The 15,017-nt window shown below is 40.0% G+C and overlaps 1 protein-coding gene across 1 annotated transcript; it reads right to left on the bottom strand.

Moving 5' to 3' along the window:
* Positions 1-365: 365 nt before the first annotated feature.
* Positions 366-14,737, bottom strand: LOC130453753 (class I histocompatibility antigen, F10 alpha chain-like). Its single transcript, XM_056794252.1, has 6 exons — positions 14,520-14,737; positions 7,086-7,346; positions 6,460-6,726; positions 5,036-5,314; positions 4,800-4,913; positions 366-430 (listed from the first exon to the last, which is right to left on the bottom strand). The coding sequence occupies exons 1-6, from the start codon at positions 14,632-14,634 to the stop codon at positions 366-368; spliced, it is 1,101 nt and encodes a 366-aa protein (XP_056650230.1). The 5' UTR covers positions 14,635-14,737.
* Between the last annotated feature and the right edge of the window lie 280 nt (positions 14,738-15,017).

The following is a 15,017-nucleotide window of genomic DNA, read 5'->3' as shown; positions in this document are numbered from 1 at the left end:
TCTTTAAAAATACCCTTACCTCCTATCTTAGCCACTAAGTATCCATTCCAAGGCAAAAGAACACTAAGGGTTAGGCAATTGGGGTTAAATGACTTGCCCAAGGTCACAAAGCTAAGAAGTGTCTAAGGCTAGATTTGAACCCAAGTCCTCTAAACTCTAGGCTTGGTTCTCTATCCATTGAGTGACTATCTGCCCCGACTTATTTCTTTTCAAAGAACTCTGCCTTGACTCCTAGATGAAAGGACAAAAATCTCTCTTGAGAAGAAAAATCAGCCAGGGACAGCACTGGTACTAATGGTCACAGAATCCCAAAGAAGACAGTGATTGACTTGCCTGTAGTCTTGCCATTAGTGTATTCCATTCCTTTATGGTAAGGAGGAAGGAGCAGGAGGAGTAGAAGGAAAAGCTCTTTCCAGCTGACCTGTTGAACCTATGAACAAAGGTCTCTAGGTTAATCTTTCATCATAGCCCCGTTGCATGCTAACCTGGCCACCCACCATGCTAATGGGAGAAGTGGAAAAAGCACCCATAGTTTTGAAATGTCTCACATTTAGAGGAAACTATATATTTTTTAATAATAAAAAAATTTATACTTGATGTTAAATGTACTTGGATCATACCTCAAGCCTGACATATGCTTATATGACCTTGGATAGGTTATTTAGCTTTTCTCTGTCTCATTTTCCTCACCTTTCTTCCTTTTTTAAAAATGATGTTTTATTTTCTTCCAGTTACATGTAAAAACATTTTAAGATTTATTGAAAAATGTTTTGAGCTCCAAATTCCCTCCCTCTTTCCCATCCTTCCTCCCTGATTCCCTCCCACCCTCTCTCTTTCTTGAGACAGGAGGCCATCATACAGATTTTACTTGTGCAATCATGTAAGATAATTTTTCATATTCATCATTTTCTGGAAGACATCTTGAACAAAAAAATAAGAAAGTGAAATACAGTAGACTGTGGTCTGCATTCAGACTTCATCAGTTCTTTCTTTGAAGGTCAATGGCATTTTTCCTCAAGAGTATCTGGGATTGTCTTGGATTACTGTATTGCTGAGAATCACTAGATCATTCATAGTTGCTTGGAAAAGTATTTCTGTTACTGCATACACTGTTCTACTGGTTCTGCTCATTTTACTTTGCATCACTTCATGTAAATCTTCATGGATTTTCCTAACATCACTCTGCTCCTCATTTCTTATGACACAGCTGTAGTCCATCACCATCCTATACTACAACTTGTTCATTCACCAGCTGATGGACAGCTCCTCAATTTCCAATTCTTTGCCACCACAAAAAGGACTGCAATAAATATTTTTGTACAAATGGGTCCTTTCCCCTTTTTGGGATCTCTATTGCACACAGATATAGTAGTGGTATTGCTGGATCAAAGGGGATGCACAAAACCATATAGTCTTGTTGCTTCCCAAAGGAATTGCTTTTCATAATCTTTCTTTCTACCAGTCCCACCCCACACCCTTCATTATTATCCTCTGCATTCCCATTGCAGTTCATTATTTTTTCCAAAAAAGTAGAGACATTTTCAGAGCATCCACACTCTTTTGAAGGACTTGAGAAGTTATTTCATTTGACTTCTTGTCTCCAAGCAGGGACATTTCTGATTTTGGAACCTGGACTCCTAAATCTGACTAGAGCTCCTCAGTTTTAGAAGCCTATTTGACCTATATGCTTTCCCTGGCATTCTGTGCATTGTCCAAGAAAGCCTCCCTGAAACACTTTCCTTAAAGTGTCCTTTGCCCCTAAAATTTTCCCAATAATGATGATGATGATGATGATAAGAATAATAAAAGAGACATCTAGGTTCCTCAGTGGATAGAGCACCAGGGCTGTGATAGGAGGTCTTGAGTTCAAATGTGGACCCAAACATTTCTTTACATGTGTGAATCTGGACAAATCATTTAACCTCAGTTATCCAGCCTTTACTGTTCTTCTACCTTGGAACTAATACTTAGTATTGATTCCAAGGCTGAAGGTAAATGATTAAAAATTGATAATAGTGAGAACAACAATAATAGAGCAAAGGTAGAATAATGATTTGTTTGAGGATTATTTCTTATCAGGGTTTAGTGGAAAAGATGAGAATAATAAGATGTTATTTTGCCAACAGTAAGAACACGAGAATCTCTTTGACTTTCATGGACAGACAAAGGACAAATTTGCAAGCTATGAATACCAACTTCAAAATATACTGGTGAACTCAACTAAAAAATGGGAGTACAATAACCAAAGCAAGACAACAGATCAATAATTGTATAGAATCATCTGGACATAGCAATGATTCACGAAAACCTTTTGAAATAATATTTTTCATAGAAGTCATTATGCCACTTCATAGCCTCTTATCTACGTGTAGTAAGAAGCTCAAAAAATAGAGGCTTAGGGGAGAAGATGAAAATTATGTGGGAACAGAATAAGGTGCCTGTCATTTCTGTTGTGTTTGCTCTTGGAGTTGTGCTATGTATTCACTCAATGGACCTCCACATAAATTAACATCCTAATACTTTCATTCAACTATAAAAGGCAGTTATTCCAGACACTTGAGTAATATTCTGAAACTCTTAAGTAAAAAAATGATATATTCTTGCCAATCGTTCTCAAGATAATTTCTATCTAAGCTTCACAGAAGATCTGTGTTGTCATAGATTTAGGAAAGTCCCAATGAGGATCTCTACCAGTGAGATTTGAGACCATTACAATGAAATCTTAGATTTGCCTAGAGCCTTGAAAATGACTTGTTCAGGATCACACAGCCAGTGTGTGTCTCAGATAAGACTTGAATCCAAGTCTTCCTAACTTTAAGACAGTTTCTATTCTCTATCCCATGCTACCTCTTTGAATAATAAGTGCTCAATAAATATTTGTTATAATGAGTTGAATGAGATGACTGGCTGATTTGTGTGCATCTAGCAAGGGAAGTCCAATCACTAGGAGCTACCATGATTTATGATAAGATGGGTGAAGCCCTCTGTAATAATTAAAAAAATAAAATTATGAGGCTGTTAGTTGCTTTAGTAGCTTTGTTACATCAAAGTAGTGATAGTAAAGAGAGGGAAATGTAGGAAAGGGGTGGAGAGTTGCCTTAGGTCATTGTGAAGAAATGTAGCTTGCTACCAAAAGGGGTCCAATCTCCATCCAGAAGAGCTCAAGAGTCAGCCTTCAGGTTCCAACCTCTAGCTATAAGTCTGGGAGAATCTCTTCAGTCAGAATCACCACACCAAGTGTCTCTTCAGTCACAGTCACCAGAACAAGAGTGTCCCTTCAGCAAGAGCCACCAGTGCCAGAGTCAGAATCTGAGTGTCTTACTTCCTGCTGGGTCTCCCCTTATAAACTTTTCTCTACCCACTAGTTCTCCCAGGAACCAATCATAGTTAGGAACCAATCATAGTTCCTTAATTTGTCTGGCACTGCTCAGGGGGGCAGTGCCTGTGGGATCAATTTCCTGTTTTGTTGGTTTCAACTACCTTTGACTGTGGGCATGTGTATCTCTGCATATCTTAATGGTAAAGGACCTCCAGGTCCCTGATTGATTAAATTAAACAAAGAGATTTGAATTTCCTTTTCACAATCCCCTCTTTGATTCTATTGGGAGACTAGCATGAATTTGGAGATGATTCAAATCCTGGAGGAATAGCTAATTCCATTGAATGATTCTAAATCAAACCAGTGGCCAAGTTAGGATCCAAAAAGATCTTTAAAGGGTAGAACAATAAGCAAAATATAGTGAGATGGAATTTAATAGGAGTTTTACATGTGTCATTCCAGTAAAATATAAGTTTCATCAGAGCAAGGGCTGTCTTTTTCTTTTTTATCTTTGTGTTGTAAGAGTCTAGCACTACACTAATAGGTTCTTCATGAATGCTCATTAGTATCGGTACTGCCAGATTGGAAAAATAAATAAATTTGAAGTTCCATATTGAGTTTAAAATGGCAATAAGTTATGGAATAATGAATAGTGAAGAAAGAAGAACTAGAAGGACATTATATACAGCCACAGAACTAATAATGGAAGAATAAAATGTTACCTCCAGAAAGTGTACAGAAGAGAAAAGAATAAAAGATTTAATTTATATGAGCATGTTGACAACCCTGACAATATGCTTTGTGATGCAGGGAGTGTAGGGAAGGCCTGGGACATGTGTGGATGGGATTTTTTATGTAGGTATAAAGAAAAGTAAATTAAACCTATAGGAGGTTTGTTATTTATCTGCATACTACCTTCTTTTTCTTTATATAGGAAAATGCTTCATTGGTTTTATAAAAATTTGGAATAATCAAAAAATTAAAATAAAATAAAAAGGAAAAACAAGAAAATGTCAGTAATTATGACATACGAATGTACAATGTGTTCTTTGGGAAAAAAGACCTAGGGATATCAGTGGACTGAAAGCTTAATATAAGTCAACACTGTGATTTAGCCTTGATGTGACAGTAAAAAAAATCCAAAGTGGTTTCCAACTGTATTAATAGAATCATAACAATTATGAGCATCTACATAGCACTTAAAAGTTTGACCGGCACTTCACTGTGAGATAAGTGCTATTATTATCTCCCTTTTTCAGATAAGAAAACAGTCTTGGAGAGATTAATTGCTCAGGATGCTATGGAGAAGTTTTTTGACTAGGTATGATTTGGGCTACAGAGCTTCTGCACCTTACTTTGGCCCTAAGATTCTGGCATTCTCTTTTCAAAACACATTCCTTTAAAGTTGTTCTCATACTAGTATCATCTGTCTCTTCCCATCAATTAACTTCCTATCAACTGTCTCTCCTTATGTGCATACCTGTCTTCTTCTTCCATATGATAAAGGCACCAGCACAGCTCAGCAGAACGATGACAGCCAACGTAATACCCAGTGCAAGAATCCAAGACTTGTTCATAGTGGGCTTTCTAGGGACTATAAAATAAAGAGTAGAATGTGAGTGTGCATTCAGTGAAAGAAGTGGGGAGAGGATGGGACTATATTTGGGGGCCCAGTTTCTTAGGGATGTGACGAGAGTGTGTGGCTAAAATACTGACCTGAATATATAGCAGGACTCTTCAGCTCACTGTGTTCTACCACACAGGTATAACCTGCACCTGAGTCCTCTGGTGGGAGCTCCAAGGTAACTTTGAGGTAGAAGGTGGAATCCATATTGGGCAGGGTACCACTGGAACTCTCATTTCCCCAAATCCCCAACTTCCCATACTTTTCCCAGCGCATCAGGATGGAGCGAGGGTAGAAACCTGAGGCAATGCAGGAGAGAATGATGCTGCCTTCTGGGCTGACATGTTGAGATACAGCCACCTCGGGGACCACTAGGAGGAGACATCAAGAAAGAAGGCTTCATGTCAAAATCTCAATGAGTGTTTGATGCTTCTCTTATTTCTATGTTCATTGAATGTTTCCATTCTCCTTGATGCAGGATCTCCTATCCCACTGGACCCATTAGGTCCTTGAGAGCTGAATTATAGTTATACTCCTGTTCATCTCCCTGGACATCTAGAAGAATGTGAAGTAAACATTAATTACTTAGCCAACATCTCTTGGTATTGATGACATTAATAGCAGCTTTCTATATTATCCTTGTCTGCTATAATGGATTAAAACCAGAATCTTCTGATCAATATTCCAAATGACCCAGGATTTCATCAGTGGGAATCCCAATGATGAAGATTGCAGACCTACCATGCATTAGGCTATCCTTGATGTGTTTCTTTCACTGCCCCCAAACACTTCTAAACCCTCCACAAAATAAAACTAAAATATTACTTGGCAACCTCCTGGCAATGATGCTCTACATCTAGATGAACACTAGACAGTAGACACATAGTCCTTTATCCCTTGTACTTAGCACAAAATTTGGTACAACATGTGTGAATACATGTTTGATTGCCTATGGTTTTTTGAGCTTCTTGGGGCCTATGCCTTGAGACATCTGAGGAAGAATTTACCCTGAGCAAAAGAAAAAAAGAGAAAAAGTAAGGGAGAATGAGAGAGAGTGAGAGGAAGGAAGTAGGTAAAAAAAGGCAAGACAGTACAGAAAGGACAAAAGAAAAAAAAGGAAATAGAAAAATAAAGAAAAGAGGAAAGAGGGAAAAAGGATGAAGAGAGAAATAAGAAAAAAGAATTAAAGGAAACAAAGGGAAAAGAAGGAAGGAAAGAGTAAAGGAAAAAGTGAACAGAAAAGGAAAAATAGAGAAAAATAAAGAAGGAAAGGAAGTAGAGAAAGAAGGCAACATGGAAAGGGAAAAAGAAAAGTGAAAAAATGCTGATGTAAAAAGAGAGATGGAAAAAGAAAGAACCTCAACCTTTCTCATATTTCTTTGATTTCCCCCTTGTGAACCGGAGCTTTGGTCAGAAATCAGAATCCTGCCTGTTTCTCTTGGCCTCTAGTGACTGCACAGATTGGCAGAGGTGACCTGGAACTCCTGGGAGGAGATGGGAAGAAGCAAATACTCACCATTATCCCTTATGCTTGAGTACCCGATTATTTTCCTGATCCCGTCAACACAATAGAGCTTCATATATTGTTTCCTTAGAGAAGTCCAGAATGGTCTCTCCAGAGTCTGTTGGTATTCCTTGAATTCAGGATTTATGTTCTCCCAGTGCCCAGACTCTTCATCTATTCTGAAACATTCCTCCCCATCCCAAATTAAATGCATGTGACTCTTTACTGTGATGTTATTATCTATTTCACATTCTGCCAGGAGCTGGGCTGTGTGGTTTCCTGTGGGGGAACATAAAGGTAGACTCCTTTGGGTGTGAAGGGGACAAGAAATCCAAAGAAGGAGTCCATCTTTGGGGGAGCTTTAGGAATGGGTTATGCTTTTTTTTTAACCTTGGGGGACACATGTTTTGGGTTAAATTTTCTTGTGGCTCACTCTTGATCCTACTGGTTGAATTCTCAGGCTCAGGGCTGGACATGTCTCAACTCCTTTTCTAGGGAAGTTAATAAATAAGCAGTGGGACCAAGAATATCTGCCTCAGTTATATGATCTACTGGGGATGGATCTATTGGGCTTAGAAGAGAAATAGACAAAAAGTATGATGAAAAGCAAAAGTGGGAGATGAGTGGCTCAGACTTACTATTATGGCTTGTGTCATTCCGTTCTACGATTTCGATAGTCCATCTGAAATATTGCTCTTGCTTCACCAATAAATCATGCAGCTCTGTAAGATACTTAACTCCCAGTGCTTTAGAGATCCAGGGTATCTTTAAATCAATTTGCTTGTGTGCTTTGTTGTAAGATATCACTTCAACGTCATCTAATAAGCTAATTGCACTTAGTTCCAAGAGAGAGTGGGCTGTGCCAACTCCAGTCAACTGTCCCATATGCCTGTGGTGGACTGAATTATAGGAAGGAAGGGAAGAAAAGAAAATGATGTTTCAGATTTGAAGGTATCAGAGGACCAGAGTTCCCTCTCATCCATTCCTTTGACTTTTCTCTCCTCCTTACCAGCAGTAAGGGTAACTTATACAGATGATTCCAAAATCTAAATATCCAACTCTTCATTTCTTTCCTAAACTCCAAGCATCATCAGGTAGGTGGGGCAGTGCATAGAGTGCTGGGCTCATGGTTTGGAAGACCTGAGTTCAAATCCAGTGACACATAATTATGCTATGTGACTTTGGGCAAGTTGCTTAAGCTCTTCCAGCCTGAATTTCCTTATTCATAAAATTGTAATAATAATGATACCTACCTCCTAGAGTTCTTGCAATGATCAAATGGGATACTTGTAAGTACTTAGGGCAGTGCCTGACACAATATAGGTGTTAAATAAATGCATATATAAACTTTTTTGGATATCTCCACTTAGATTATCTATTGGTATCTGAAATACAAAAGATCAAAACCAGAACTCATTATCTAAACCTACTCCTCTTTCCCCTTTTCAGTTTTTGCCAAGTACACCACACATATTCCAGTCACCCAGATTTGGCATCTTAGAATCATCCTGCAATCTTTCTCCATTTCTCCTCTCCAATATCTGACCTACTGATTCCACCTGGGCAATTTCTCTTAAATAATTTCTTTCTTGCCATTCACACCTTTTGTCCCTCTTGTCTCCTCTCACCTGGATTTTGTCAATTCCCTCCTAAATGGATTACCTTTTTCAGATCCTTTCCTTTTTCTTTCCAATCAGCACTCCCCTAACTTCCCATGTTATATTACTTAAGCACATCACTCCAAGGATATGGTGGATCCTGTGAATTTTAAAATTGCTCAGACTGTACCTTAGAAGATTTGGTTAAGCTATTTCCCATTCTCTACAATGGAGATACTTGGTCAGGAATGTATTGAGAACTTTAAAATTACTCCACCCTGCTCAGACAGTGTCTTAGGGGAAGATAAAGTTGCAAATTCCTGATTGAACAATGAAAAGTCCCCAACTCACACTTATAGTGAAGCAAAAACCCTAAGCTAGGTGGTCTGTTTTTAAATCTAATACAAAAGGGTGCTAAGTACCTATAAAGGTTAAATTAATCAGTAAAAGGTCAAGCAACTTACAGAAGGCAAGCTTAGCAAGAGGTGTGAAGTACTCAGAGGATTTTATCTACCCAGAGAAGGTGAGAACTAAAGAGTGGTGAGAATTAAGAATGGGCAGTCCTAGGAAAAAGCGTCTACTGTGATTGGTAGGCGTGAAAATTTAGGGGAGGTGACATAAGAGAAAATTTCTTTAAAAGGAAGGGACTTATTGAATTTGAGTTGTTGAAGTAGTTGAATCATAGTTTGGAGGTTTGGAACTTGCTTGAGACAATCTTGTGGTGAGTGATAAAGACCTCTCCCTTAAGGCTCAGATGGCCTAGGCCCTTTCTACTATTTTCTCTCTCTCTCTCTCTCTCTCTCTCTGTCTTTCTCTCTGTCTCTCTCTCTGTCTCTCTCTCTCTCTCTGTGTCTCTCTCTCTCTCTGTGTCTCTCCCTCTTCCTCTCCCTCCCTCCCTCTCCCTCTCTCTCTCTCTCTCTCTCTCTCTCTCTGTCTGTCTCTGTCTCTCTCTCTCTCTCTTCCCTTAATTCCTTCATTTGTATTAATTAAAATCTCCATAAAACCCAGCTGACTTGGGTATTTTTAGATTTGGGAATTTTCCCATGGTGACCACTTATTTTGAAACCCACATTTTCGCAGTTACAATACTTACTGCATCTAGTATAAAATACACGTTACCACTTTATGGCATTTCAAGCCATTCAAAATCTTGTTCCAGCCTATCTTCCTGGATTCATTTTAGAATCCTCCCTTTCATGCATCCCACAGTTCAGCCAAATTGGTTTGGTTCCCATCCTTTGTATCCAACATTCCATACTATATTCCTTTGCTGAGACTGTCTTCCCTGCCTGGAAAAATCCCTAATCACTTCCAACTTTGAGAATCCCTTTTTGTGGTTGGTCAGTCTTGTCTGACTCTTCATGAATCCAGTTGGGTTTTTTAAACCCTTACCTTCCATCTTAGAAACAATACTGTGTATTGATTCTAAGGCAGAAGACTGGTAAGGGTTAGGTAAATGGGGTGAAATGACTTGCCCAGGGTCACACAGCTAGGAGGCCAGATTTGAACCTAGGACCTCTTGTCTCTAGGACTGGTTCTCAATCCACTGAGCCACCCAACTGTCCCCTTGTTTTTTGTTTTTGTTTTTTCAAAGATCCAGGGAATGTTTGGTCGTCTCCTTCTCCAGGACTTTTTACAGATGAGGAAGCTCAGGCAAAGGAGGTTAAATGACTTCCCCAAGGACACACAGCCAATATGTGTCTGAGTCCAGATGTGAACTCAGCAAGATTAATCTTTCTAACTTCAGGCCTAGCAACCTCTCCACTGAGCCACATAGCTGCCCTTGGGAAACCCTAGGTTTCTTCAAACTTCAGTTCAATTTCTACCTCCTACATGGTTTTTCCTAATTTCTGCAGCTGCTGATACCTCACACCAAATCAAAAATCACTTTGTACTTACATGTGTAATGATTGTGTATGACAAACACTATGTAAGTTCCTTGAGGGAAGGGATTACTTTATTTTTGTTTCTGTACCCACAATGCTTACTATATAATACCTGGCACATAGTAGGTAAGTTGTGTGGAAAGACAGAGCAGTGACTTTGAAGTATCAACTACATTTGAATCCCATTTCTAATAGTACTGTATTACTTTGGGAAAGTCACATAAACACTCTGGGCCTCAGTTTCCAAATCTGTAAAATTACAAGGTAGGACTTTCACTCCATGATCTTTCAGACCTCTTCTCGTTCTATAAGGAATTCTTAACCTGGTTGTCCAACACATTTAAAAAGAAATGTCAATTCTGCTACTTAAATGTAATGGATTTCCTTTATGCTCTTTTGTAATTTCCCTTATGCATTTAGAGGTCTATGGGCTTTACTAGTCTGCTAAAGAGATCCATGACACAAGAAAGATCAAGAATCCCTTGACTAGATCCAGGTTTTCTGATGCTAGATATTTTACAAATGAATGAAAAGACAAAGACAGGGAAGCTTCTCTAGGAGATAATCCAACAAGAGGTAGAGCAACCAGCATTCCTTACAGTAGGCACCAAGCACCCAGCAAGGCTCAACAACAGCTTGTGAATTTATACTTGGGCTTTTCTCTTCTCAAAAGGGAAATTAGCAAGTTGTATTCTTCTCTCAATTGTCCTTTCATAGCTGATAGAATCACCCACACTGATGTAAACCTTAAAATTTCTTAGATTTATGAATGTTGGAAATTTCCCCTTTGGGAAATTTCATACTTGAAAAAATTTCCTACTGATAGTAAGAACTCTATTGGAATATGAAACTCCTTGGCATGGGAGGATCCTTCTCCTCCCTACTTAAGACTACTTTAGGATAGAAACCTTTTGCTAAACAATGGAAAGGGCTTTGATCTATGCTTAAGCATAGAACAGGGAGTTCTTTGAGTCATGATTGATTTTTTAATTGATACAATAGAGATATGTGGAATGACAGAACCAAGTCTTGGAAACTATAATCTCCACCCTACTCAGAGTAACAGGATTTAGGAAGGGCTGCAGCAAAGATCAAGATTAAATTATTTGAGAATATGACCTTCAACAGACATGTGCAAAGGGGGCAGACCTCTGAGTGGTCCTGGGTTAAGCTAGAGCCACCATTGGCACAGGGGAGACATTGACAGTGATTGGTAGATGTGAGAACTGAGGGGAGGGAACTTAGATTGTTTGCTTAAGGAGGAGATGGCTCTGAAGGAGATCTCAGGAGGTTGCTCTGAAGGAGGACTGAGGGGGCTTGCTCTGAAGGAGGTCTGAGAAGGACGTTGATGCTCTGAAGGAGGTCCGAGAGGAGAGAGGTCCTGGAGGGAGAGCTCCTGGGGAGGTCTTGAAGGAGGCTGTGGAAGGAGAACTCAGGAGGAGTCAGGAGGAGAATTCTCTGGAAACATTTCTTGAAAGGAGGCTCTCTTGAAGGTGGAGCCTGAGGTTGGCATGAGAAGCCTTACCTAGAGAGATCTTGGGTGAGTGATAAAACCAACTGACTGATTTATTCATTCTTATTCCTTTCTTACTTTCTCTCTTTTTCTATTGATTAATCAGTGTATTATAAATTAAATTTCTCTATAAAACCCAGTTGGCTTGGGCATATTCATAAATTGGGAATATATTCCCTGGCGACCATCTTATATTTATATAAAACCAAGACACAGTAGAAAACATATTTCAGCGGTCATAATTGTTATATATTTCCCTTGCTCCCAAACATTTTAATTATCACAGTTTATGGCTCCCACTCTCTTATCTACAACTATTTAACGCTCAAAACTATTTAAAATCTAACACTGATCAGACAAATTCCTTGACATATAATTAAAGCTATCACACTGAGGGATGTCCGGTGGTGATCCTGGGCATTCAGTCCAGCAAATCCTCCAGATCTAGGGAAAAGGACTTGAAACTAAGAGGAAAGGGAGGGAGGAAAATGTACCTTAATCCAACTGTTCTGCTAAAAGCCTTAGTAGAAGGTACAGTAGAGGGGGAATATCCATGGAAAGACAGGACACAAGAGAAGTCTACCTTTGCCCTCTAATTCTCTCATTCCAAATGCCCTTTTATTTATTTGTCTGTGAATAAGATGGATTTCTCCAGGAGAGTGTAAGTTTCTTGTGGACAGGAACTTCTTTTTGCACACAACCTGACATTTTGGACATAGTTGGTGTTTTAGGAATGCTTGTTAAATTGAGTTGAGTTTTGTAATTCTGTTAGGGCTAAGATGATAAAGGATCAGGTAACACCTCTAAATGAGCTAGCTGGGAGGATGACAATGGAAGACGGAAAGAAGAAGGAACTCAAATTCTCCTTTGCTTCTGATTTTTCATTTAAGATGATTATCTTCAGTAGAAATGAAAGTAGTTAATAGGGAACTGAAGTGATTCAAGTAGTGTCCTGACTTCCAAAAAAAGGAAATCATGCAGATTTTACAAATCATGCATTTTTATTTCCAGGAAAATTCTAGAATCCATAATTACATTGAGGTACACTTGGGTTTTTTATCATTTGAAATTATCTCTAATTGGAAAAGGCTGCCTTGAGTGACAATAAACTCTTTGCCATCAATAGTATTCAAGCAGAAGTCACATGACTGACCATTTGTTGGGGTGTTTGGGGAAGAGATTTCTGTTTAGGCATGGAGTAGACTAGAGGATCCCAGATTAAGATCTGAAAGGGGCATAGAATCATGGATTTAACATCTGATGGATCTGGGAGGGGCAAGGAAAGAGACGAGGGAAAGAAATGAATCATGGATACATGGGAAAATATTTTAAAAGAAAAATAAGAAAAAATTTGATGGGACTTCAGAAGTCATTGTATCCAACCAACTCCTATTACCGATGAGGAAACTGAGGGTCAGAGAAGTTCAGTGACTTGCTCAAAGTCACCCTACTAATAGGAAGCATCAGAGGCAGGATTTGAGTCCAGGTTCTCTGACTCAAGAGCTAGTTCTTGAAATTTCCATTGAACCATTCCATTCCAACCTTGAAATTCTAAGATACACTTTGATGAGTGACTTCTAAATTCAGTACCTTCTGCAAAAGGCCACTGGTTGGGCAAACAATAGTATAAGGAGCACACAGTAAGGCATGATGGGGAAAATAACTTCAAATTTCATCAGGATAGAAGGAAGCCCCTTGTTGAGAACTCTTGGGAGGGATCTTAAGCTCCCTAATTTGGAGCTCTTGGGGCCCTGAAAAGGCCAACTAGCCCAATGGCCTCTTTGTGTAGATGAGAAACCTGAGGCTCAAGGTCCTAGCTAGTGTGTGGCAGACCTCATATCCACTAACCAGGCCATAGCTTATTTCATTCAATGAAACTTCTGTCCCCTGACCCTGGTTTGGGTCTTCTCCCCTGCAACAACCCCCTACTCTTCTCTTTTCAATCCATCGCCCCTTTGCTGCCCAAATCATTTTTCTAAAGCTTAGCTCAGACTCACTCTCCTGGTTACTATGGCTCTCCTTATCTCCAGGATGAAATTCTCTGCTTGGCATTTAAAACCTTTCAGAGCTTGGATACTTCCAGCCTCTCTAGTTGTCTTGTTCTTTCTTCTGCCATTTCACCTGCCCAACAATAGCTTAATTGTTGTTCTCCACACAAGACACACTCTCTCTCTCCTTCTCCTGCCTTTGCATTGACTGTTCCCCGTGCCTGGAATTCTCTTCATCCTTCTTCATCTCCTCCTCCTCCTCCTCCTCCTCCTCCTCCTCCTCCTCCTCCTCCTCCTCCTCCTCCTCCTCCTCCTCCTCCTCCTCCTCCTCTTGGCTTCCCCAGATTCCTTCAAGTCTCAGACAAAAGGCCAGGTTCAGGAGGCCCTTCCTGGTGTTCACAAGCAGCAGAGTCTCCTCTCCAGATTTACCCTTCATGTATTTTGGATTTATTTTCTGCGATCTTTATATATACATGTTGTCTCTTCCATTAGAATGTGAGCTCCTTGAAGGCAGCAGCTAGGTGTTATTTGAGATTTTGGAAGGGTCTTCTTCGTACTTAGCACTTTATCTGGGATATAAAAATTGTTTAATAAGTATTTCCTGACTGATTGGCTTACCTGAAGCTTCTTTTTTTATACCTTTACCTTCAACATTAGAGTTAATACCATGTATTGGTTCCAAGAAGCTAATGATGTGAATGTTTTGTGCCTTGTATGTTTATGAATAAGTACAGATGTGTCTCACATGGGAGCTTGTGGGAGATCTTGTGTTTAAAATTGATTCTGCACATTCATTGTTTTTCCTTTCAATAAATGAGATTTTTTTTTAAGTTTGAGAAAAAAAAAAGAGCGGTTAGGGCTGGCAATGGGGTTTAAGGGACTTGCCCAGGGACACACAGCTATGAAGTGTCTGAGGGAAGATTTGAACTCAGAATTTCCCATATCTGGGTCTGCCTTTCAATTCACTGAGCCCTCCAGCTGCCACCTACCTGCAGCTTCTTAAGGGCAATGACTGAGTTTCCCTCATCAGACCCCAGACTCCATGTTCTTTACCCTCTCTACCCAAATCCCTTCCCCTGAGACTTACCTGCCCATGTCTGTCTGAAAACAAATACTCCAAGAAAGAGAAGCCAGGCTGAAGACAAGCAGCTCCATCTCCTGTGACACTCCATTGTCCCTAGAAGGGGGCTACCTGGCCTCATCAGCCACTCCCCAGTGGGGGGAGCCTTTAGACCTCACAGTGCCCCAGGCAGTGCCTAAGAGGAACAGATGTCAGTGGTGTAGATATCATGGCTCCCTCCTCTCTATGCCCACCCAGGCTGGGGTTGGCTCTGATGGAGGCTCTGCCCTTCTCTCACTGCCACCTAAGATGCCTGTTACCAGGCTGAAAGTTTCCCTGCTTTGCAGACATAAGAGAGGAAGTGAAACAGGGTCTGTGGTGAGGGCAGGTTGCCTCCCAGCACAGTCATCATTGGGCATTGCCTTGGAGGCCCATGCCAACCACCCATTGCAGTTGTTGTCATTGCTAGTTGGTTAAACCTAGAAATTGTTAAGTCCGAAGGGGAACACCAGGTGATTTCATCCT

The sequence above is a fragment of the Monodelphis domestica genome, chromosome 1 (genome assembly GCF_027887165.1).
Source record: "Monodelphis domestica isolate mMonDom1 chromosome 1, mMonDom1.pri, whole genome shotgun sequence".
Taxonomy (NCBI): domain Eukaryota; kingdom Metazoa; phylum Chordata; class Mammalia; order Didelphimorphia; family Didelphidae; genus Monodelphis; species Monodelphis domestica.
Note: the sequence above shows the minus strand (reverse complement) of the source record. Positions and strands in the feature narration are given on the sequence as shown.

Bases quoted from the DNA above. Each gene is read 5' to 3' on its own strand.
- LOC130453753 (XM_056794252.1), bottom strand. From the start codon at position 14,634: ATGAGGCCAGGTAGCCCCCTTCTAGGGACAATGGAGTGTCACAGGAGA. The intron at 6,727-7,085 runs GTAAGTCTGAGC...GTTCCCCCACAG, and splicing joins GAATGACACAAGCCATAATA to GAAACCACACAGCCCAGCTC. The intron at 4,914-5,035 runs GTCAGTATTTTA...TTTATTTTATAG, and splicing joins GAGTCCTGCTATATATTCAG to TCCCTAGAAAGCCCACTATG.